This window comes from Psammomys obesus, unplaced genomic scaffold (assembly GCF_907164565.1).
Source record: "Psammomys obesus unplaced genomic scaffold, mPsaObe1.curated_primary_1811, whole genome shotgun sequence".
Taxonomy (NCBI): domain Eukaryota; kingdom Metazoa; phylum Chordata; class Mammalia; order Rodentia; family Muridae; genus Psammomys; species Psammomys obesus.
In genome coordinates, this window is record NW_026592710.1 from 890911 (window position 1) to 914463 (window position 23553).

The following is a 23553-nucleotide window of genomic DNA, read 5'->3' on the forward strand; positions in this document are numbered from 1 at the left end:
CCTCAGCCCCAGCGGCCTGAGTCGAGCACACTCTACCCCATCCCGAAGTCTAGCCACTGGCAGGTCCTCTCAGTTCAGCCTGGCTCCTCCTCAGTCTGTCCTCCCCAATCCATACTGACCCTCTGTCACCAGGTGGACAGGCACCTCTGGTTCCTGGGGTCTAGCACATTCAGACTAGAGCCAGTCTGAACCCTTACACCACATCTCCCTGGTGTTTCCTCAGCTGCCCTATACCAGGCCTGGGCACCTGTTAGTCCCCCTGAGCCAAACCTGCTCTGCGCCCAGAATGACCCATAGGTCTTTGCTATCCCTAACCCCGGGCCTCTGACCATTACCTCTGCCTTATTGCAACCTTTTTTCTTTTTTAAACTCTCTAACACATCTAGCATCATTAGGAACATGGATGAAATGATAGGTGAATGAACATCTGTTTGTTTGTTTGTTTGTTTGTTTGATTCAAGACAAGCTTTCTCTGTGTAGCCCTGGCTGTCCTGGGACTCATTCTGAAGACCAGGCTGGCCTTGAACTCTCTGAAAGCAGTGTTCTGCCTTGGTGTCATTTGATGAAGCCACATCCATCATCCCACATGGTCTTGGACCATATGTCAGGGTCTGAAACCATGCCTCATGCCGCACTCGGCCTCAGCCTTCCTGTCACCTGGAGTTTTTCTTGCTGACCCCAGGAGCTGCCCAGTGGCCCCTACCTCTTGTCTGGGGCAGTTGTGAGTCAGCAGGTCAGCAGGATGATGCCAAACTTCGAGCACCTGTGGCGTTTCCACTCTGCCTGCCCACGCTGGCAGTGTCGTGTCTAGGGCATCTTTCAGGGTGTTTTCTTTCTCTGAGCCATTACCCTTCTCTCCTGCCAGCTTGTTCCTGGTCATAGAGTACGTCAACGGCGGGGACCTCATGTTCCACATGCAGAGGCAGAGGAAGCTCCCAGAGGAACACGCCAGGTGGGTCCAGAGCGGCGGGGCGGGGCCTGGGGAACCTTCCTCAGGAGGAAAGCACTGAAAACAAGGGGCTGAAGTTTGGGCAGAAGGTGGCAAAGATGAGACTTCGAAGTGGTATAAGGAGTTCCAATGCCTCTAGGTGAATTTTGGGAGCTCTGTGTCCAGGGCTGGTCTTTGCCCAGACTCTCTGCAGAAGTCCCTCACCCAGGAGGGCAGACTTCCCAGGCTGGTTCATTTTCATGATCATGACATCCTGACTGTGTCCTTTTCCCTCAGGAGTGGAGCACAGCAGGCCTCTCTGAGCATCAGGAGGGAAGTCCTGATCCTGGTTGTGGCCTTGAGCAGCTGCCATCCAGCTCCTTGTAGGAGAGCTGGAGAGATTAAATTTGCACACACCTTCTTTTCCTCAGTTTTCCCCCCGAAGTCCTGTGAGTCACCTAGGCCCCTTCTGGGAAAAGTGGGCAGAAACCGCTCGATGCCTGTCCACTTGCTTTTTATAAAGCTCACGGGGAAGTGCACACAGCCATTTTGAGTACATAGTCAGGTGCTGTGGAGCTGACCACACTGCTTTGCAGCCACACACTCGGAGCCTCTTCCTTCATCTCTCGCACTGGAACCGTGAGACGCTGGGCATGCCGACTCCCAGGCTCCTGACCTCCAGCCCTGGGCATCTCCTTCTGTCTGATTGCAGACACACACACACACACACACACACACAGCCCCTACGTGGAACCTTGCATTGTCATCTTTCTATATGTTTGACTTGGCATGATGTCTTCTTCGTGATGCACTGTGTAGCCTGTCAGAAACCAATTCCTTTTAAAGGCTGGGTAATATTTTCGTTGTACTGAGAGGCTATACTCTCTCCCCAACCCCTGTTCCTCTTCTCTTTCTTCCTCTGCAGTGGGATTTGCTATATGACGCAGGCCTCAGACTTGCAGTCATGAGCCACTCTGTCCTACCCACATCTTCTTTATCCATCTATCCATCAGTGCTTGCTTCCACATTTGAGCTTTTATAAATGAGGTTACATATAAATGAGGTGGACATAGGTATTAAACATATGTGATGGAGGCCCTACTTTCAATTCAGTTCTTAAAATTAGCATACAAAGTAATGGATTTTATAATGTTATCGGTCCTCCTCTGCTGTCTCCAGCCTTGGGCATCAGTGGAGCTGTTTGAAATGTATCCTTTCTATTCTTCAGGTTGCTGGTTTGTTGGTTCTTTTGTTCTGGTGCTGGGGGCCAGACTTGTGTAAGCTAGGCAGGACCTTTCCCACTGAGCTGCACTCTTCCCTGGTCTTCGTGTTTTGGGGGACTCCCGGCAGTCACATTTTTCATTCCTGTCAGCCATCCGTGGGGCTTCTGCTTCCCATGACCTCATCACTCATGCTGGCTGGTGTGTGTGAGTACGCTGGCTGTGTTAGGAAGGCGTGCTGGTATATGTGGGGGTCTCACTGTAATTGGCATTTGCAGTTCCCTGGTGACCAGCAGGCCTGGGGGCTCCAGCTGCCTGCCCCTACCCCTCTGCTGATGGCTGAATGCCCCACCTCAGGTTCTACGCCGCTGAGATCTGCATCGCCCTCAACTTCCTGCATGAGAGAGGGATCATCTACCGGGACCTGAAGCTGGACAACGTCCTCCTCGACGCCGACGGGCACATTAAGCTCACAGACTATGGCATGTGCAAGGTGCCCGCCTCACCCGTCCCCGCCTTGCTTGTCTGCCCTTGACATCCCGCAGGAACAGTCACTGACTGGGCCAGCTCCGCGGTGATCATAGAGCCCCCCGCTGTAGCTCTCCCGTGTCAGGGTTCCCTGAGGCTTACCTTCAGGGGAGAGCTGCATGCGAGACCCCCTCCTGGTCACTGTCCCCACAGGAAGGCCTAGGCCCTGGGGACACAACGAGCACCTTCTGTGGGACCCCGAACTATATCGCCCCTGAAATCCTGCGTGGAGAAGAATATGGTGAGTTCAGGGCCTGCGGGAGGTGACTGTAGGTGGACACTCTCTGGAAGGCCCCCACCAGGCAGTGTTCACTCAGAGCAGGAGCCCGCCTGGCCCTTCCTTACAAGGTCCCTGGCACAACAGACAGAGTGACGTGTGACCGAGTTGCACCCACAGGCAGCACACAGCACCTGTGCTTCCCAGCTGGGTATTGCTCCCTTGCACTCCTTTTCAGGCCCACCAGGTGGCCCGAACAACATTCCTCTCCCCGAGGAATCCTAAGGCTGGGGAGGAGGAGCATGAGGACAGACAGACTCAGGTTCAGGTCAGAGCACCCCAAGAATAGCACCCCAGCCACTGGCCACATGGATGTGAAAGAAGCAGGGTGTCCTTGGGAATGGAGAATTGCCTCAGCCGGGGTGCAGCACAGAGGGTACATGGACATCCATGAGATGGAGGAGGGCAGGAGTGTGCGGGGGGGGGGGGGGGGCGGGGTTGCTGTGCACACGGGCTCATTACACCCAGTGTGCACACGCACCCTGTTGCGGCCTGGTGTTTTCTGCCACGCGGCCTGGAGAACCAGCGAGTGCCGTCTGTCTCAGACTCACGGTGGTGACTTCCGTGAATCCAGTCGGAAATGAGTGTGTGGCAGGCAGCGTGTGTGGGTCCTGACCCAGGACGTGACTGGGCTCTGAGAAGCTGCTTCAGTTGAAGTTGCTCAGTAACCAGAGAAGGAAAGACTAGAGCCAGACAGCAGCCTAGGACCAGCCCTGGTGGAGCTGTGTGGTGGAGCAGGTGGGCTGTTCCAGAGAAGGTAGGGTGGCCAGGCAGCCGAAGGCCGCTCTTCCCTCCTGCTGCCCCAAAAACTTAGCATTTGAACATTAAAAGGAGGAGGAGGAAGGAGAAGAGAGAGAGTGAGCAAGCAAGCAAGTTGGACAGTGGTGGCCCATTCCTTTAATCCCAATACTTGGGAAGCAAAGTCAGGTGGATCTCTGTGAGTTCAAGACCAGCCTGGTCTATAGAGCGAATTGCAGAACAATCAGGTCTACACAAAGAAACCCTGTATCAAAAAACAAAAATTTAAAAAAACAAAAAAGAGGAAAGAAAAAAATTAGCGAATGTAGAAGGAATTACAGGGAAGTATTTTCTTATCTCAGAGAAGGGGTTCTGGTGGGTTCTGTGTATTTTGGCAGCACTGGGGATTGAACCTAGAGCTTTGCACATGTGAAAAAGGTGCTCTACCACTGAACTGCATTCCTCGGTGAGAAGGGGGCTTTATAAGTCTAAATGAAACAAAAAGAGCCAGTTATGGTGGCGTGCACTCCAGAATCTGAGGCAGGAGGATCACAGGTTCAAAGCCAGCCTGGGCTACATAGTTAGACCCTTTCCCTAAGAATAATAATAATAAAATAATGATGGCAAGAACAAAGCAGGGTCCATTCTTGGACACATTCTGCGTGTTTGTGTACCAAAGATGTGCCACAGAGCTGAAGGGCCAGGTACAGCCTGGGCTGTCACAGTGCAGGCAGGGGAGTCACAGCCACACACCATTTCTGCAGCTTCTGTGGAAAAAGACACCTAGCATGGGAGCAGAGGGCAGCCCGGCTGCCCCAGAGGTGGACAAATGTGCACATTCACAGACAGAGTGTGTCGGACTCCCAACACCCCCTTCCTGATGGCTGCCCACTTCCTCCCAGGGTTCAGCGTGGACTGGTGGGCGCTGGGAGTCCTCATGTTTGAGATGATGGCTGGGCGTTCCCCCTTTGACATCATCACAGACAACCCCGACATGAACACTGAAGACTACCTTTTCCAAGGTTGGTAGTCCACCCTGTATCCCTCCCGTGTCTGCATGTCCTTTTCTTCCCTTCTCAAAGGTGAGGGTGAGGCCATTGCCCAGGCTGGTGCCTCAGCACCAGTACAAGCGCATAGGGAACCACTCCTCTGGCGGAGAATGTGAATGGAGGTGGCCATGGTCCAGCTTACCCTGGGTCACCTAGAGCGAGAATGCCCTGACCCGGCCAGCACCCACTTCCATCCACTCAGGGCACTTCCTGTAGCCCCAGGCAGCTTCACCCTTGGCCCTGGTCAGAGTTAATGGCCGTTGATATGCCCCTCAGGGCTGTCCCTCATCACCCCCTGGTGACCGCTGTCCAGAGGCCTCCACATTCAAGAGGAGCTGTTAACACGTGGTTGTGTGGTATGTGCAACTGTATCCCACCAGGAGGCGCCAGAAGGCCCAGCAGGTTCTGGAGCAGGAAGGGGATCCAGGACTACAAGTCTGAGTTCTGGCTTAGAAATGAGGTTTAAGCCAGGTATGACTCACATGGCCTTGTAATCCCAGCTACTCGAGAGGCTGGTAGAAAAGTCAGGAGTTCACAGCCAGGCTAGATGCATAGCAAGATTCTGTTTCCCACCCCCACCCCCGCCCCCAAAAAACAAACCTAAAAATGAATCAAGTTCAGGGGCTCTCTGTGCTGCCAAGGACTCTTCTCACCCGGCCCCATCCTCACAGTTATCCTGGAAAAGCCAATCCGGATTCCCCGCTTCCTGTCTGTCAAGGCCTCACATGTCTTGAAAGGATTTTTAAATAAGGTATGCTCTGGCTGTGCTGACAGACACCTCTTCTGGGACCCTCTGGGGCCGAGTCACCCGTGGGATGGCGTGGGTGAACAGAGTCCTCCACTACTGGAGCTGCTTATTACCAGCTGCCAGCTGTGCTGTGGGCTGGTCATCCTTGGCACTGGGGCTCTGATCTGTGAGCTTAATTTTTACTGATTCGAAACAGTGATAAAATGACCCATTGGGGAAGAAATCCCAACAGAGGGAAGGTCGTACCCAGAGGGACACCAGAACAGCTGGAGACAGTGCACTCCCATGGGGGGAGCCGGGGCATGCCCTGGGGCTGAGGATGAACCAGGGGTTTCCTTGGGAGTCCTGACTCACCCCCTTGAACTCTGATCTCCAGGATCCCAAGGAGAGGCTGGGCTGCCGGCCGCAGACTGGGTTTTCTGACATCAAGTCCCATGCCTTCTTCCGCAGCATAGACTGGGACCTGGTAAGCCACAAGGGTCACTTGTCCTGTCCTGTGAGGTGGGCTGGTGTCATGCACGGATGGGGTCGTGGTGCATGGTGTCTGGGGGAAAGGGCATTTTCTTCAGTGTTGTGGTTGGTTTTCCAGAGCTGCCCAGACCCTGCCTATCCCATCCGTGGGCACTGCCAGGGTAGCAAGCAAGGCTTCAAGGCACTGACTGAGCCCGCTCCTGATATGAGGAGAAAAAGAAAGGTTTTAAAATAAACAATTGGAAAGTTACTGAAAGGTCACCTATAAAATGCACTCTTTTGAGGGAAAATGTAAAGGTATTCCCCTGAGCAACTCTGGGACACTGGGCCCACTCTGCCCCTTCCAGTTCACACCAGCACTGTCTACAGCCCATCCCTGAGGAAGAGGACGTTGTCACAGAGAGTCACTTCTTATTTACTTCCTTACTTACTTCTTACTTACCTGTTTGTTTTTATTTATCTGTGTCTAGGGGTGTTGGGGGGGGGGAGGGGCAGGCTTCAGAGGCCACAGCAATCAGGAGAGGTGATGCCCCACAGCCCGTGGTCTTCTAGGGCCACGCCCTGTGATCACACACTCAGAACCTCCTGTTCTCTCCCTTTCTCAGGCCTCTCTCTGTGCGGTATTCAGAGCGTTGACACTTTTAAACATGTGTTTGTGAATGTGTGTGTACACGTGGAGGCCAGAGGGTCAGTCTTGGGAGGAAATTCAGGTTCCCAGTGTTGGCTGTTCCTTGCCAACCGTCTCTCTGGCCCTTGATGCTTAAGAAGCAATTTTGTGAGCTTTTAATTCCTCTTTCTTTCTCAGCATCAGAGAGAAGCAATGGGTTTATTTCTAGTCTAGGTCTTCACAATGCAGCCATACCTGGCCTGGCCTAGGTGCAACATTGGTACCTTCACCTCCAGGCTCACTGCCTGCCCCAGGCTTTGGAACCCTTCACCCCCACTCTGACACCAAATTACTGACCTAGCAAATCTCTCAGTGCAGAGAGAGTTCTACATCGTCTCTCCCAGCCCTGGGCAGGCAGGCCTCCTCTCCAGCCAATCCTACCTCACCCTGAGTGGATATGAAGTAACTCATGTCTGATTTCAGCCCGGCTCCCTCTAGTGGGCTGGGCGGCCCACTGGTTCTGAGCAGCAAGAGGGGCTGAGGTCTTCTGCTGCATCATACACAGCACAGTGCAGTTTTCAGCACACCTGGGTTGTGGAGCCATTATCATAGAGCCTTCCCTCCTCAGCCCAGGAGATTCGTGCCGTGGGCCCTCACACCCACCATGCCCTTCCCTTCCCTGGCTACACTCACTCGTGTTCTGTCTTGCAACTTGACATTTCTCAGCTCTACCTTGAAAGCGGCCTCGGCCAGCAGGTGGCCTTGAATTCTGGAACCTTCCACTTGGTGAAGCATCTCCAAGGCTTGGTACCCACGCCTTCATGGCTTCCCAATGTTGCATTGCACAGATGAAGTGTATATTTGCCCACTCAGCCCCTGGCCGTCACTCGGTGTCCTGCCTGCTGAGGGGCTTCCTGGGACTGTGCCACTCAGCACCAGTGAGTGCAGCTTCCCGACTGGCCTGAGGCGGGAGCACAGAGGTGGCACGGTGGGCCTGGGATGCCGGGGCCGGCCTCAGCCTAGCACTTTGAGGAAGGAGGCAGATGTGGGCAGCAAGGAGAGCTGCAGCTGTTCTCCCATGGCCGTGAAAAGGCTAATCCCAGCCCTTCCCCTAGCTGGCCCAGCACCATCGGTGAACACCATCGGTGCAGCCGTGGCGGTAACCGGTGTCCGAGTTCTTGGGCCACTTACGCCGTTCTTTTAAGACTTGCACACGGCCAGCCGCCGTGGGTCTTGCTTGGGGATTACAGGCTATGCATGCGGCCCTGCTGTCTGCTGTCTGTTTGGGGCAGGAGGAGGCAGACTTATCCCTGGCTTCTTTTTGCTCCCCCTTTGGGCTCGGGTTTTGAAAGAAGTGACAGGGAAACGGTAACATGAACCTCTGGGACAGCTGGGCTGAGCTGGGGCCTGGGATGGCTCATTTATGAGGTGAGGCCCCTGTAAGTAGCCAGACAGACTGGCAGGAACCAGCCTTCCACACCTACCTCCTCCCTCAACCAGCACTACCCCTCCGGCACATTCTGTCCTAATGTCCCCTAGGACCGTCCTCCATCCTCAGTGTCATGGGGCAGAAGGAATCATGACAGGCTCAAGTAGGCATAACAGTGGCTGGCGTCAGAGAAGGAGGTTCAGCCTAAAGGCTGGATTTCTGCTTCAGACAGGACTAGTGGGATGCTCTGAGTGACTAGAGACACAGGTGAGGCCCTCTTCTGGAAACAGACAGAGCCTTCTGCCTGCCCCAGTGGCTGGTCTGAGGACTGTCTGCTTGGCACATTGTCTCTGACAGTAACCTAAGCCTCTTCTCTCTAGCTCACAGCAGAGGCCATCCTAGAGCTTAGTGATCGGGGTTAGCCATGGGCTCCTCTGCCACCCCTCCGCTTCTCCGGAGAAAGAGTAATGTCCGAAGGGAGCCACGTGCCAGCTGTCTGGAGGGGCACAGGGAGGGCCTGCAGGGCCAGTCCTCCTGCCCTCCTCTGGGATGGGACCATATGCTGCACCGAGCACACAGTGTCCGCCATGGGCCATCCGGCACGTTCTTTGCTGCCCAGTCTCCACCAGAAGGCTTGGATATTAGCCTAAAGGCCATGGGAAAGCTGTTGGACACAGTCCCGGGCAGGGTTGTGACTAGTCAGTAAATTGGTTCAGAAAGAAATGGGTCCATGCAGCGGAGTCCTGGCTCCCTTAGGATGCTTGGCTAGGGCAGGTCACTTCAAGGGTCTGTCCACAGACCCTCTGTGTCTGGTGCTCCATAGGGATGTGACAGCGTGCCAGATCTGTAAGGTATGTATCTTCATAAAGGTCCCAGTCCTTGACCCGTCATGAACCGGAGAGAGCCGAAGCAGCCATCTGGGCATTGCTACCACCTGCCGTCAAACCTGCTACGTTCCAGGTTGCCGGCAGGTGCCATGGCGACTGGCCACCTTGAGGAGTGAGTCAGACGGTGGCTAAAACAAGCTCCCTTGACATCAGGTCCCAGCAGTGAGAGCTGACAGGAAGCTGACAGCCTCCATTGCTGCCCCGTGTCAGGCGATTTAAATAGGCCTAGACCAGTGAGGCAGCAGTTGAGTGGGGAAAGGTACTTGCCCCCAAGCTGATGGCCTAGAACTCCAGGGTGCACGAGGCACAGTGAGAGAACTGTCTCGCAGAAGCTGTCCTCGGACCTCCATGCGTGTGCCGGGAGCGCGCGTGCACCCCCGCACGTGCAGACAGATGAGGGCAGTTTGGGCTCATTTAATAGGCAAAGGCTTCTCGAAGAAGGTCTTTACTCCAGAGAACAAGCAGGGCAGACCCACAGAACCTGGTTTCCCAGGCATCCAGCCAAAGAAAAAGGAAAGGGCGAGTCCAGGAGGGAAGGGACGGTATAGGAGCCCGGTGGGGCACGGGGCTCCAGAGACAAACAGGTGCTGGAGGCAGTTGTGGGAACTGTGGCCAGCTGGAGTCATCAGAAACGGAGTCACAACTGCTACTAGCCCCAGGCACACCTCGCCGAATAGGACCAGCACCCTGTTCCCCTCATTGCCCAGGCCCAGCCTGCAGAGGCCAGAGTTCAGAAGGCGGTGGCCGCACCATCCTGACCTCTGGGCCTTTTCTTTGGCTTGGACGCCAAGACTGCAGATGGCCAGTGCTACCCATGTGCTCTCTGCTAGTCCCCCTGCCTGCAGCAGTGCTGAGGACTGGCCCGTGTGAGTTCTGGAGTCATTGCAGAGGCCGCTGGGCCTGGGGAGACTGCCTCCCGTCTCCCCTCTGTGCTGTATCCACCTGTGCTGCCGTCTCCATCTCACACTGTCTCCGAGTGGACCCTCTGGCCTGCCAGGGAATACACAGCAGTAGGAAGAGACTCCGGTATCACTGTGGTATCACAGGATGCAGATGGCGAGTCCTTGCTCATACCCACATGCACCCTCATTCAGGCTTGGTAACACAGCTGGCTGCGTTCTAGACAGCTAAGTGTGCCCCTAAAACTGGGAACTTCTGGGGTGCGGGCGGGGCTGGGGCTGGGCCGGTTAGGACCCTGAAAGGCTGCAGGCATGGGCGCCAGGTGCCTCGTTAGAGGTGGCGCCCCATCCGGGACAGCAGGACAACTTCCTGGTCCTCATCTGTTACCCACTCTCAGGGCCTCTGTGGTGGCAGTAGACTGCACTGTGACCCTCACTCTCTCTCATGGAGAACCCACCCACTCTCCACCTTCATTCACTCCCCCATTCCCTTGCTCGCTCACTCGCCCTTGTACGCTGTACTCTGTTGGACCAGCGTTGTTTCTAAGAGCAGAGACACTGGCCCCTGCCACGGAGCCGTCGTTAGGCAGGGAAGTGTTGCGTCAGCTCCTGTGCCAGCCAGATGTGAAGTCAAGAGCAGACTCACGCAGTCTCCCCAAGGCCCGAGTCCCGAGCCATGGGGGCGGTGCCGCTCACAGCAGGTCTTCCGTCGTTCTGGAACCAGTGGTCACCCATCTCCCCTGAAAGAGCTGAGTGAATGCTGGACGGACGGCTGGCTGCCAGATGCTCAGGGATGCTCCCCCGTAGTCACCCCGGGGCCCGAGCCCTTGATGAGGAAGAACAGCTCTATCACATCTCTTAACTTCATTTATTTATTTATTCATTCATTCATTCATTCATTCATTCATTCATTTATGAGGCAGTGTCTGTGTTGCCTTGGCTTCCCTGGAACCTGCTCTATACAGCAGGCTGGCTTTGAACTCACAGAGATCCATCTGCCTGTGCCACCTGAGTGCTGGGTCTAAAGGTGTATGCCACGCTGAACCTGTATTATAAATAGTCAGTCATGGAGACATGGCTCAGTGGTTAGAGCACTGGCTGTTTTTCCAGAAGGCCAGGGTTCAATTCCCAGCACTCACCATGACACCTCACAACTGTCACAATTCCAGTTCCAGGGGATCCAACACCCTCACACAGACATGCATGCAGGCAAAACATCAGTGCGCATAAAATATAAATAAGTAAGAAAGAACCTTCCATCCTGGCACACCACGGCCCTCTCTCTTTTTTGGAGCCCAAAGTGGTCAGAACAGTTACAAGAGCAGAATGCTTGGGACGAGAGGCTAGAAAGGAGGGCGGGACAAAGACTAATACTATGAATGTGAGAAGCTTATGATGAACCTGTAAGTTCAGGCATCTTGTGCTGTGTGTCCGGCTGGCCTGAACTAGCCGCCTAGACCAGGCTGGTCGTGAATTTGGAGATCCACCTCACACACCTGGATGCCTAGAGCGCAGGCAGTGGTGTTACCAAGCATGAATGGATGAGTGTGAGGCTGTGAGGGGCCTTCCTTGCCCCACACACCTTGGTGCCATGTGGCTGCTGTGCATATTCCCTGCCACACTAGAGGGTCCAGCCCTGAATGATAAGGGATGGAGCAGGCACGTTACGGGGAGGGGACGGAACGCCTGAGGATGGCTTCTCCCAGTGCCCATCTGGTGCCATGGTGATCAGGTTCTGAGACAGGAAGGAAGGAAGGAAGGAAGGAAGGAAGGAAGGAAGGAAGGAAGGAAGGAAGGAAGGAAGGAAAGAAGGAAGGAAAGAAGGAAGGAAGGAAGCTGGGAGGGAAGGAAGGAAGGAAGGAAGGAAGGAAGGAAGGAAGGAAGGAGTTGGACGAACGATTTCAGCCACTAGCAGTGTCATGTTTCCCCAGGCACGAGTCCCCAGGGCCTTACGTCCAGCACTTTTTTTTTTTTTAACTCAGGCGATGGGTATGTTCTAGATTCTGTGTTTAAGGGGGAAATTTTGGCATTCAGGTAGCAGGCCTGTTGGAAAGCTGAGCTGCCCTTTTTATCTGTGAAGTGGGGAGGGGGGCGCGCCACGCCCACCTGACGCTGCCCTGTCCGTATCCGCAGCTGGAGAAGAAGCAGGCCCTGCCTCCCTTCCAGCCCCAGATCACTGATGACTATGGCCTGGACAACTTCGACACGCAGTTCACCAGCGAGCCCGTGCAGCTGACCCCGGATGACGAGTGAGTCCTGGGCGGGTGCGAGCGCTGGGGGAAGGGTGGGGTCTGAGGGCGGCGCACCGAGGCCACTCTTCACCCGGACTGTGTTTTTAGGGACGTCATAAAGAGGATTGACCAGTCGGAGTTCGAAGGCTTTGAGTACATCAACCCGCTTCTGCTGTCTGCCGAGGAGTCCGTGTGAGGCTGTGAGCATCTCTGTTGTGGACACGCCTGTGAATGACCCCGTCACTTTACCCTAACTACAGCATATGCATGCCAGGCTGGGCACCGAGGCTCCGGGCAGCCAGGGAGGGGTGCTGGCCGCCACGACCGCAGAGGGGCACCCAACAGGCACTCCTGGACAGAGCAGTCTCTTGCGTCCGGGCCCCGGAAGCTGCCTTTGTGCTGGAGGAATCTCTTCCTGTGCCCATGGCGGCCCCCCAGAGGGCGAGACAGTCACACCGTTTTGAAGGTGCATATTTTCCACAGAAACAGAACTCAATGCACTGACCCGCTCCAGGAAAAGTTAGCGTGTAATGCCCCGAGGAATAAAATGTACCGATGACGCAGACGCTTCCTCTGATGCCTTTTTTCTGAGTGGCACCCACCTGACGTCCCAGCGCAGGCCCCCCTCGTGAGGAGGAGCATGCTCTCTGAGCAGGCAGGGCACGGCACGGGCACCCAAGTGCCTGCAGGGTGCGCTGCAGCAAGTTGTTACAGACTCGGAACGTTTTCTAAATCCCGGTAAGTTCTGTTGTTAATATTTAACAAGTATTCTCATACCTAGTGCAGCTAGCCGGAAGTCCAAGGCCAAAGTGACACCCTGGCCAGGTTGGTGGCGCTGTCCCCACCAGCCCTGGACTCTGATGGGGGAAACTGGATTATAGAGATTCTAAAACACTGCTCACCAAAGCACCAGTAAACCAAATAAATAAGTAAATAAATAAAAAAGGAAAAGAGTTGAAAATGAAATCCGTACAAAATATATTTCTGAAAATACTAGCCAGTGCCTCCAAGATATCTTGTGTTATACATTAGATTTTTGGAAAATATTTTTGTCATTAATACTCCAGATTAGAAAATTTAAAAGACACGTGTGTGATGGACCCTAGCCTTAAAGTGACAGAATTCACATAATCCCGTACTCTTCCTGAGGAAGCGTGCCTGCTTCCATACTGCTGTGCTCAGCCACCCTTCTCTTTAGATTAGTCCGGGAGGCCAGCCCAAGGCTTTCTGGAAAGAGGTCAGCTGACTCCTCAGCAGGTCAGGTGTGGCAGGAGCCATCGTTTGTGCACCTGGGTTCCGGGCAGGGGATGGAGAAGCTGCACTGAGCCCCTAGCTCCACCCAAGCCAGGCTGGCCCGTGTGGCAAACACGCTACACATCCCAACCCTGCCAGACCAAGGCCTGGAGTCGCCATGTCGGGCGGGGTGGTGTCTAGCCTCCTGCCCTGTTTGCTGGGGGTCCTGGCAAAAATCAAAGCTGGAGACAATGAAAATCTAGAAGCGCTGTTACAGCGCTGTCCGCAGCCCTCCCCCAACACACTCAGGTTTCTCAGCCTTTGCCATGCTGGCGCTGAACACATCAGAGCCACACCAGGTCCACCACACCCAGGTCCACCACACCCAGGTCCACCACACCCAGGTCCACCACACCCAGGTCCACGGTGCTGGGACAGAACAGGCAGCCCAGGCTTATGGGCGGCTCCGTAACTCCTGTTGAACATGGACACATTTCAACCAGCACTCCCAGTGTCCATCAGTAAGACGTGTCCCCAACAACTGGTCAAAAAAAAAAAAAAAAAAAATGCAAACAGAGCCTAAGAGCCAATTTTTGGGCCTCCTAGGGCTATCCAGCGCAGCCTTGGGTGTCCAGGTGGCTGGAGCCCCAGTATGAGGGCCATGCAGGCACACCCACCTCTGAGCAGAGCTGCTGAGATGAAGAGCCCACAGATGGCCCCAGAGCGAACGGGCTCCTGCCAGCTCCTTTCTTCCCTCTGTGCTCCCTCAGGACAGCAACAACTCCTTTGCCCAGAGAGCACAGGAGCCCTTGGTTTGTCAGGAAAGGGGTGTTTATCTGCATACTGCCAAACTACTTGCTGGCCACTGGTTCGGCCGCTCATGTACAAATGTGTGGATAACACTGTGCCCACCGGAAGGGGAGATTTTATATACACTACCTTGTTTTATAAATTAAAGAAAGTGAAGGATGTACTGAAATGTGACTTGGGGTTGGGAGGGAAAATACCCTAACGTTTGCAGACAGCTCTGGCAGGATAGTGTGTGTCTTTTGAAAATGGTTCGAAAACACTGGTGACCTCATGATTGTAAAGCAGTGAGCATAACCACGTGGTTTTGTACGATTGATCAGTGGAGCCCATCGCCGGCCGGCGTCCCTTCTGTGGGTGATGATCTCGCCCTCCACGGCCAAGGTCGTTCGTATTCTTGCACACCCATTAAAGACTTTGATGAAAATGCCCTTTCTGTCGTTATTTGTCTTCACAGTAGGTGTCTGGGGAAAGCAAGGGGGGCTGTTCCATTTTCCTGAGCCCCTTCCTAGAATACATTTAGGCTCACAACACGGAACAGGACAAGAGCCCACCTACCTGCCTCACCATCCCTGTGAGCGCCTCACAACTGAGACACGCCCTCTTCCTCCTGCTGTGACACTGCGCTGTCCTCCTGGCTCTGCTCTACAGACCTTTACTTGTTCAGGTTATACACAGGGATTACCATCAGAAAAGTGCCAGCCTGACTACAGGAGGGCTCTCTGGAAACCCGGAAGCACATAATTTTGGGGTGTCTGTGAGGGTGTTTCCAGAGACTAGTGAGTCTCCCTGGGCCAAGTGAAAAGTTCTCCTCAGGAGATACCATTTAGGCTCTTATGTCAGAGCTCCAGGTCATGGGTGACCCTGGTTCTGAGGCCTTTCCCTTAGATCTCCCACCTGCAGGCAGCCTGTCACTTTTCAGCCTGTGGCCAGGGAGTCCTCTCATCTGGCGACACCTGTCTCTCGGCTCCCCTCTAGGAGAACCCTAACACGGCAGCCTCTTCCAGTGTTCTCTTCACCTGGCAACACAGCTGGTTTTGGGTGGTTTGAGTTTTTTGAGGGGTTCTAGGCATCGCACCAGACCTTACCACGCCAGATGAGCCCTCTCCAACCGCCGTGCTGCACCACAGCCCCCTTCGTGTTTTGGGGGTTGGTATGAAACTCTTCCCTTTGTTTTTGAGATAGGGGCTCCTGCGCAGGTTGTTCTTGTCTGTGTGTGCAGGAGTGGCTGGGCACGAACTGACCTTTCATCCTCAGCAGCCAACTGCTAGGGTCACACATGTGAGCCACCAAACCCAACTCATTAAAACCATTTTTGAAAAGAAAAAAAAAAAAAAAAAAAAAAAAACAGACTTGATGGTTGTCTTAGGCTCTCACCGTGCCTGCTCGAGCCCAGCCAATATTGTTTCCATAGGCAGAACGTCAGACCAAATGAGTTTAGTGGGACACATCATAATTCCAGCACTTGGGAGGGAACGAGGAAAATCAAGTTGTCCTTAACCAAAGTGAGTGCAAAACACGAAAAGGTGGGAGGGGGGCTGGAGTGCCAGGCCTAAGTGGGTATCAGAGCCCATTATTTAGAATCTGGACTTACTGGCACAATTAGAAAACAACCTAAATTTGGTTTTACCCCGTTTTACTTATGTGTCAGCCGGAACATGTGGCTCACAAGGTACGGCCCCTGTTTGTCTTTAAATTCTCTTCAGGGGCCCCTCTTGATGAGAAGTGAAATGGCTTTGAGCCCTCCCCCTTAGCTGTAAGGTGGCAGAGGCGCTCCATGCTGTGCCAGTCGGCTGTAGTTGCCAGGACATGTGCCTTTCTAACCCTGGCTAGAACCAGGGTTGGTTCAGACCGGGCAAACACTGAACCACCAAGACACTCCCCAGGCTAGGCAGACAACATAGTTCCCTCTTAGTCCAGGAAACCAAGGAGTGAACACGGGGAGTTCCGCTCAGGGCCCATGGTGACACTGAGGACAGGCGCCCTGCTCTGCCCCAGAGGTAGTGGGCTTCCTGTCTCCCAAGGCCCCTGCAGGAAGTACACTGAGCCCCTTGTGTACCCCGTGACCTGTCATCTCCCACCTCAGGTCAGTGAGAGAGGGGACACGCTGCCGGCCTGCAGGACTTTCTGAATGGAGAGCTACGTGCATCTGCAGGGCTGCCAAGCAGCTTCAGTGGTGAGGACGGAACTGCCCGTAACTAGCTCCAGGGGATCCAATGCCCTCTACTGGCTTCCGTGGGCAGCTACACTCACACACATGTAGCCCTACCCAGACACAAATACACAATTACCCTTTTAAAAATGCCTGTGAAATGTGACCGTGTCTCACCCCTGCAGGCAGAGGTGCTGCCTTCTACAGATACTGGCTCCGGCAGACACCCAGTTCTCCCTTGTGACAGACCCTGGCTCCCAGCCTGGGTGAGTGGATTACTTTTTCTTCTCGCTATGACAAAATGCTTGATCAAAGCGACTTAAGATTTACTCTGGCTCAAAAGTGTTGAAGGTACAGGCGCAAAAGCAGCTCTGATATCATGTGTGACAGGTGGGAGGCACACCACAGCAATTTCTCTCTTTTCCCTTCTCAGTGGGACCCCAGGGCACAGTGCCACCCTGTCAAGGTGGGTCTTCCTTTCCCAGGAAGTCCCTGGGAACAGCTTCGAAGACACGCCTCCTAGGTGATTCCAAATCCAGCTGCCAATGGAAATGAACCATCACGGGATCGGCTGCTGTCCACTGGCTGTCAGTAACAAGCGTCATGCACAGCGCCCATGAACACGAGCAGGAGCCCGAACCCAGGTGTCCACATCTCAGTAGCCGCATCCAACGACAGCACAGATGCAGCAAAGCACCCTGCAGCTCACCAAACCACGTCTTCTGTGCTTTCGGCCAAGCACTGAGCAAGGTGGCTGTCCACATCCAGCTGGGCCAGCCTGCAGGGACAGGAGACAGTCACAAGCCCTCCAAGGACAGTGCTGGCCACAAGAAGGGCCTCCATGCTCCACACCACTGAGAAGTCCCGGGCTCTTCTTCCAGCTGGTCAGCTGGAGGGAGCAGTCGGGGCTCACTGTAACTTACTTACTAGGTTGAGCCAGGCCCTCCGTGTTACCTGAGAACCCTTGTCCAGGCCAGAGAAGCTTAGTCCCACAGACCAACCCTGACCCATGTTTGAGAAGCTCCCACCCCATCTTTTGGGGGAGATGGTTGGTGTGTTAGTGTGTTGGTGTGTGTGTTTGCTTGTTTGAAAGAAGGTCTCCTATATAGCCCTGGCTGTCTTAGAACTCACTTTGTAGACCAGGCTGCCCTCGAACTCACAGAGATCTGCCTGCCTCTGCCTCCCCAGGGCTGGGATTATAGGTGTGTGGTACCATGCCCAGCCCGGGAATATTTTCTTGATGTGGAAGGACCAAGCCCCACCACACAAGATTCAGTCATGTAGCCTCTGGCTCTGCATTTCTGGAAGGGCCAAATAGCATCTGTACCTCAGGAGTGCTGGGCTTGGGAGGGACACCACAGCCAGAGAACAAGGGTAGCATCTGGACAGGCTTCTGCCCCCGGCTCTGGCCATCAGTGAGGGAGGTGACCCAGCCAGGGTCAGTGTGTGCCAGCACAGTGCTCAGCAACCGAGGATGTGCTGGAGGCCAGATGGCCACCATCCTAGGAGAGTAGCCCCTTTGAGATATCACTGTCAGGAGATGTGGCCCAGAGTGGCTACACTCACAGGTCTCTGCCCAGGGCCCTGCTTCCTTCCGGCACCCCACACAGCCTTCCATCCCCAACAGCAGCCCACCAAGCTCCACTCAGATGCTGTCTGCATTTCTCCCCACAGCTCCTGAGCCATGTGACCACCACAGCAAGTGCCCTTCCCCAAACCAACGTCAGACAGTCCCATCTGAACCTATTAGAGCAGGACTGCCATTTCCCAATGTGGAGCCAACCCGGAAACCCCGAGACTCTTGTCACAGTGTCCTGTGTCTCTCCCAGTAGCCAGCTCACCTTGTATGCGCTGACACTGGTGAACTTAATGCAGCAGTGCCAAGGTAAAACCCCACAGATCCTGAGGAGCCTCTGGACATCATTCCTTTGCCCTCACAGGCCTCTCGAGGCCTGGCCTGCTCACTGCATCCTAGCTGAGCCACACCCATGTCAATGGCCATAATGCAAACAGACTTACCCTGAGCCTTTCAGCAGAAAATGAACAGCAAGGCCCTCACCTGACCCAAGTCCTGTGACTTTCAACAGCTCTCTCAACTGGCAGTCCCTGGCAGTTGAGGGTCTTTGAAGTCTCTGAGAGCCCCTCAGCCAATGTAACCAAGGTTTTAACATTTCCCTTCGTCCAGCTTTCTGGAGGGTGCCTCAAGGTTCAGTATGGACCTTGCTCACCTGCTGGGAGTTCCCGGGTGGGAGTTTCTGGGTGGCATTCCTCAAGTGGGCCCTCAGGGATTCCTCCAGATAGCTCCCTACAGCAAGAGCTGCTTCTGAGGCACGCATCTCACAGCTGGGCTCCTGCTAACTCCCAGACACAGCTCATCCCTGGCTATGGCCGACCAACACGAATTTGCCTCAGATTCTGAATATAAACAGTCGAAACCATGGGCCAGGCATGGTACATACCTATCATTCCCAGCTAACCTGAAAGCTGAGGCAAGAAGACAGCTTGGCCTCAAGATGTTCAAGGCCTAGGTTATACTTTAAAAAGGTGGGGGAGCAGGGGGGCAGACAAACAGAGGGGGGATGGATGGATGGACAGACAGACACACAGATATACACAGAGAGACTTAACCACAACCACCAACTCCCACTGTATCAGTGAAGACTAAGAAAGGGTTTTGGCATCCACCTGCTGAACTGGCTCCCTAGCTGCCTGTAGAACAGAAACTGCAGGGTTCCCCATCCGTGCGCCCTACATCTGCAGATTCAAACAATCACAGAGAAAAAAGCACTTTTAAGAAGTGACCGTACTAGCCATGCACAGTGGCACACACCTATAATCCCAGCACGCTAGGAGACAGAGGCAGGCAGATCTCCAGGACAGCCAAGGCTCAAAAAAAGTACAGTACTAAATATAAAGACTGCCCTTATCATCATTTCCTAAGCAGCAGTATAGAGTAACAGGTGCTTAGCGATGTAAGATCTATTAAGTAACAACTGTTTAATACAAAAGGACCTGAGTATCTGCAGACTGGTATACTGGGGTGCTGGCTGCAGTCCCCAAAGACAGGCAGAGGCATGCGTACGAAGTATCTGAATACAGCAAGCTCTTGGAGCAAAGAGCACTGGGCGTATGTCGGCCTCGCACCTAACCCTGCCACATGAAGGGATAAAACAGTGCCCTGCATGGCTCTAAAGAAAGGAAAAGTGGTGCGGTCCCCTGAGGGGCATCCCTGGGCTTACTTGTGCCAGCCAGGTGGGCAGTAATTTCTGTTCAATCTGCCCTTATATGACAGACTGTGTCTAGCTGACCGGTCGGCCTCCTTGCCTGGGTCTTAACCATTGTGACAATACCCCTGCCATCTAAGCCCCAGAACATCCTCCAGTGGGGCAGGAATGGAAGGGAGCTCCTTCAAGGGCACAGGACAGTTCTCCCAACCAGCCTGACGAGATGGCTGCCCCTCGAGCGAGTCTCGGCAGATACACAGAGCTCCTTTACAGCTCAGTGAGGACGTGGAGCCGCCACTGCGGGCGGGCTGGACTTGAGCCTGCCTTGCTGACACGTACTTTGGAAAAATCAAGGCACTTTGCCAAGCCTTCATACAGCCACTTGAGGAGCACCCAGGGATGGTGTGCCCTTTAGTGGCCCTGTCTCCAGGAGTCCTTTCTTAGACACGCAAGGACAGCACATATTAAACAAACAACAAACAAAAAACAAACAAACAAAAACCGGAACAAGAGCGGGCGGGAACCCTGACGAGATCTGGGATCTTGATGGGCTCTGCAAGAATGTACCCTAAAAGGGTTCCCCAGCCCTCAGTCCCTTGATAGGTAAGAAGCATGGAGGTGTCCACTTTACAAACCACTCACTGTCATATAAACAAGACCCCACTTGGGGACAAAAACGAAACCAGGGCTAGCAAGATGGCTCAGCAGATAAAGGAACCTGCTGCCCAGCCTGAGGATCTGAGTTCAGTCCCTAGGATTGCCATGGTGAACAAGCTGTCCTCTGACCTCCACAGGCATGTGCGCCATGGCACACATCCATGTCAGTATTTTAAATTTTAAAATTAGTCATATAAATAAAAGGCCAGAGCCACATTCAAGCACACTCTTAGCCTCCTAAGCGGTGGCTTTTTACAACGGGCTAAGTCCTAAGCTTGGGGTCTGGGGTGGGACACTCACTTCGGGTCAAAAGCCTTCTGGCACAGTGGGCAGCTCAGCAACACGGGCGGACTCTGCGCAGACACTGGCTCTCGGGTGCTGGCAGTCCGACGGGAATCTGAGGCAGGGCATCCTTTCAGGGATGGGGTAGATGACCCCACAGAGCCTCCATCCCCGTGGAACGGCTGGGAGGAGCTTCCAGAGCCAGCAAAGGCAGGTGGAAAAGGCGTCCAGGAAAACGTCTTGGATCCCACAGTGAAGACCTCGGGCGGCGCAGTGGGCTCTGGGTCAGGCTGAAAAACAGGTGCCCGAAAAGTCATAGCCACCAACACCATGACCAGCCCCAGGGCCTGGGAACTCTCTCCCAGGCCATGCCCCTTCTTATTGCTTTTGGACACACCTGGATGGGGAAAGCAGGCAGCGGTGGCAATGGCTGAGTGTTCGGGGTCAAATCCGCATTCACAGCGCTACGCAGTAGAGCAACCCACGGCTCACTCTTACTGCTCTCCAAGAGAAACCCGGGGCGGCAGCTAGGGGGCCTGGGAAGCATAAGAAGGGTCAGCCGGGGGACCCGCTGGAGTGCGTCAAGAGAAGGGGGTCCTACAGAGAGGGGTGACAAGACTTTTGGGGGAGGGGGCTGAAGGGGCCGACCGTGTGGTGATGGAGTCCGCAGTGGGATGGGGGAGTGAGGCTCACGGCGGAGAGGACACGCACTCTGGGGGAAGTGGCGCGTGGGGCTGTGAAAGAGGGGCTGGAGGGGCGGCGGGGGGGGGGCGGGGGGGGGGGGGCGGGGGCGGAAGAGGCGGCGGCGCCCGGAGAGAGGCGGGGCGTGGTGGCAGCAGGCCTCACGGCTGCGGAACGCACGTGGGCGCGGGCATCGCGGCGCCCCGGTCGCCGTCCCGCGGCCGCGGCCCCCCGCAGCCCCCGGCGCCCCGCCCCGCCTCACCCGGGCCCCGGCGGCGGCCGGCGGCGGCTCAGCCTCCCGCGCAGCCTCCGCTCCTCCTCCATCCTTCTCCCGACGGCGTCCGGCGGAAGTGAGGCGTCCGGCCGACCCGCCCTCCGACTCGGACCCGCCGCCGTCCGCTCTGCCGCGTGCCATCTCCCCTCGTGGCACTGGAAATCTAAGGTGCCGAGACCCCAACCTTTGGGGACACCGGGCTGCCGTCTTGAGGAAGAGGCGGGGCAGGGTGGAGCTGCCCTTCCAGTTTGCAGGGGTGCGAGGTTGTGCTCACCCGACCCTGCGCAGGCAGCCGGGGAGCCCGTGCTCCCTTCCGTCCGCATGTGCAGATAGCCGTCAGGCTTGCCCTGCCAGTGCCACCTCCCAGTGGTACTAGACAGTGTCCCGCCTGTTTCCACTTCTGTAGCCTTTTTCAGGAGGGCCAACGGACAGGGCCAAATTCCCAGATCCGGTCTTACCATCATTGCCTTCTTATAGGAGGAACTGGCTTTCTCTGCCAAAGAAAGGCAGCGAAGCCGCAAAGCCCAGGGGACGAAAGCTCAGAGCGAGAAACCCGGTTTCCTTTCTAGCCAATAAACCTGCCCCGCCATCCCGCAGCCCATCACTGGGTGGCAGCAGAAGCCCAGGCACTTGGGTGTACGTATTGGGACTCGCTAGCGGCCTTCTATTTCTCCACAGCCCCCAGGGGTCAGGGCTGTGCCAAAAGCCAGTCCTGCAACTGTAGGCCTCCCAGACTTCTTCCTAGGTCCTCCTCCCGTCAGAACTTCGCCTCCCATCCCTAGGCGAGGTCATCCCCACCCCACCGCGTGTGGTCCAGCCTGGAAGCCGTGTCTAGGCCAGGGTCTGGGGATGGAGTGTGGACTGAGGTCTTGTATCTCTGCAGACTTGAAGGGGATGAGCAAGAATCTGGAGCACACAGCAGGGTCTGTTCTGCCTTGAGGGAGTGGCCATCTAGGGAACCCGCTTGTACGAGGCTGAGGAACCCAGAGTGACGGCCAAAGTGCAGCCAAGGAGCTGCCAGGTTGGGCAGCCTTGTGCTGTGCTGCGTGTGGTGACCTGGGACCGGCCCTTAGCGGGGAAAGCAGGTGTGATGAGTCCCAGACCGGTGAAGACCCTGCTGGTGGGACACTCCAGCCTGGCCTTGCTCTGCTCCCCAGTGGCCTGGTTCCTGGGCTTTTGACGAAAGTATCGCTGTACTTTTGCAGGGGACCTTGTGAACTCTAGAAGGCCTGGCACCAACTCACAAGCAGGAGGAGGGCCCAAGGAGAGCAGCAGTGTGCCGGGCCATGTGCTGAAAGGCCCAGTTCATCCACACCCTAAAACCAGAGCACAGGGGTGTTCCTGACTCCTTCAACAAGCACACACCCACACACGCCCCTACCCCCTCTCCACGGAGCTCGGTCGGCCTGGCTGCACACACAGGTGCCACCTGACGGTCCACGAGGGTCAGGGAGAGGCAGAGCCAGAGCCTGTTGTGGCTACTCAGGCAGACTTCCCCCAAAGTGGTGGCTCCTGAAGGGCTTCTCCCCTCAAGTGCCCCGAGGGCATGCTCTTAGGGCACAGAAAGGGAGGGCACTGCCTTATCTTCTGGTCTTGGCTCTCAGGAGAAAGAGGCAGTGACCCAGGCAGACCATACCGGTCCAAACACAAGTTAGCTAATGGCTAACTACTCTCAGACAGTGTGAATGCTGTTCTGCATTCCCTCATTGTCACCAGTGAGGGGGCCGGCCAGAGGCCTTGTGGCCTGCAACCTGGAACTCTTTCCACAAAGAATGAATTTGAGAGAGACCCTGCTCAGTGCCAAGCAAGTATGGAAACCATACGAAGCTGTCTTCAATCCTCCTGCCTTTACAGCCTGAGGTCACCTGGGGTTTACAAGATCCAGTCATTTCTAAAAAAAAAAAAAAAAATTAGATTTTATTTTATGTATTCACGCATGTATTTGTGCGTATGTGTCTGGTGCCCACAGAGGTTGGAAGAAGGTCTGGGATTCCCTAGAATTGTAGTCACAGATGGTTGTGAGCTACCATGTGGGTGCTGGGAAATAACCTGGATCTTCTGCAAGAGCGACCAGTGCTCTTGACCACTAAGGCCTCGCTCTAGCCCCAACTCCCAACATTTTTAGGACCTGAGGAGGTAGAAATAGAGGTGATGGGCTCCCATCTTGTCCCAGGTGTTTGCAAAGTATAATCAAGAAAGGCTTTTGGGCCGGGCCTGGTAGCACAGGCCTG

The 23553-nt window shown here is 55.1% G+C and overlaps 2 protein-coding genes across 4 annotated transcripts in view; one reads left to right on the forward strand and one right to left on the reverse strand.

Moving 5' to 3' along the window:
- The window catches only part of Prkcz (protein kinase C zeta), a 91240-nt gene extending 78663 nt beyond the window's left edge, over positions 1–12577 (forward strand). For all 3 annotated transcript variants that reach the window (XM_055615237.1, XM_055615239.1, XM_055615238.1), the window contains 8 exons: positions 866–952; positions 2506–2641; positions 2830–2917; positions 4594–4713; positions 5412–5491; positions 5865–5954; positions 11915–12030; positions 12121–12577. In XM_055615237.1, the coding sequence (XP_055471212.1) occupies positions 866–952; positions 2506–2641; positions 2830–2917; positions 4594–4713; positions 5412–5491; positions 5865–5954; positions 11915–12030; positions 12121–12208 (805 nt within the window). In that variant the 3' untranslated portion in view covers positions 12209–12577. The remainder of the gene's footprint in view (positions 1–865; positions 953–2505; positions 2642–2829; positions 2918–4593; positions 4714–5411; positions 5492–5864; positions 5955–11914; positions 12031–12120) is intronic.
- A 3931-nt stretch (positions 12578–16508) lies between these two features.
- Faap20 (FA core complex associated protein 20) lies at positions 16509–21674 on the reverse strand. Its single transcript, XM_055615339.1, has 4 exons — positions 21311–21674; positions 20765–20903; positions 20386–20657; positions 16509–16982 (listed from the first exon to the last, which is right to left on the reverse strand). Exons 1-4 carry the CDS (start codon positions 21643–21645, stop codon positions 16910–16912), a joined length of 819 nt encoding a protein of 272 aa, XP_055471314.1. The 5' UTR covers positions 21646–21674; the 3' UTR covers positions 16509–16909.
- Between the last annotated feature and the right edge of the window lie 1879 nt (positions 21675–23553).

Excerpts from the sequence above, each read along its gene's own strand:
- Faap20 (XM_055615339.1), bottom strand. The coding sequence starts at position 21,645 with ATGCGGACGGAAGGGAGCACGGGCTCCCCGGCTGCCTGCGCAGGGTCG. Across the intron at positions 20,904-21,310 it reads CGGCCGCCGCCGGGGCCCGG|GCCCCCTAGCTGCCGCCCCG; the intron begins GTGAGGCGGGGC and ends TATGCTTCCCAG. Across the intron at positions 16,983-20,385 it reads CAGAAGGCTTTTGACCCGAA|GCTGGCCCAGCTGGATGTGG; the intron begins GTGAGTGTCCCA and ends CTGTCCCTGCAG.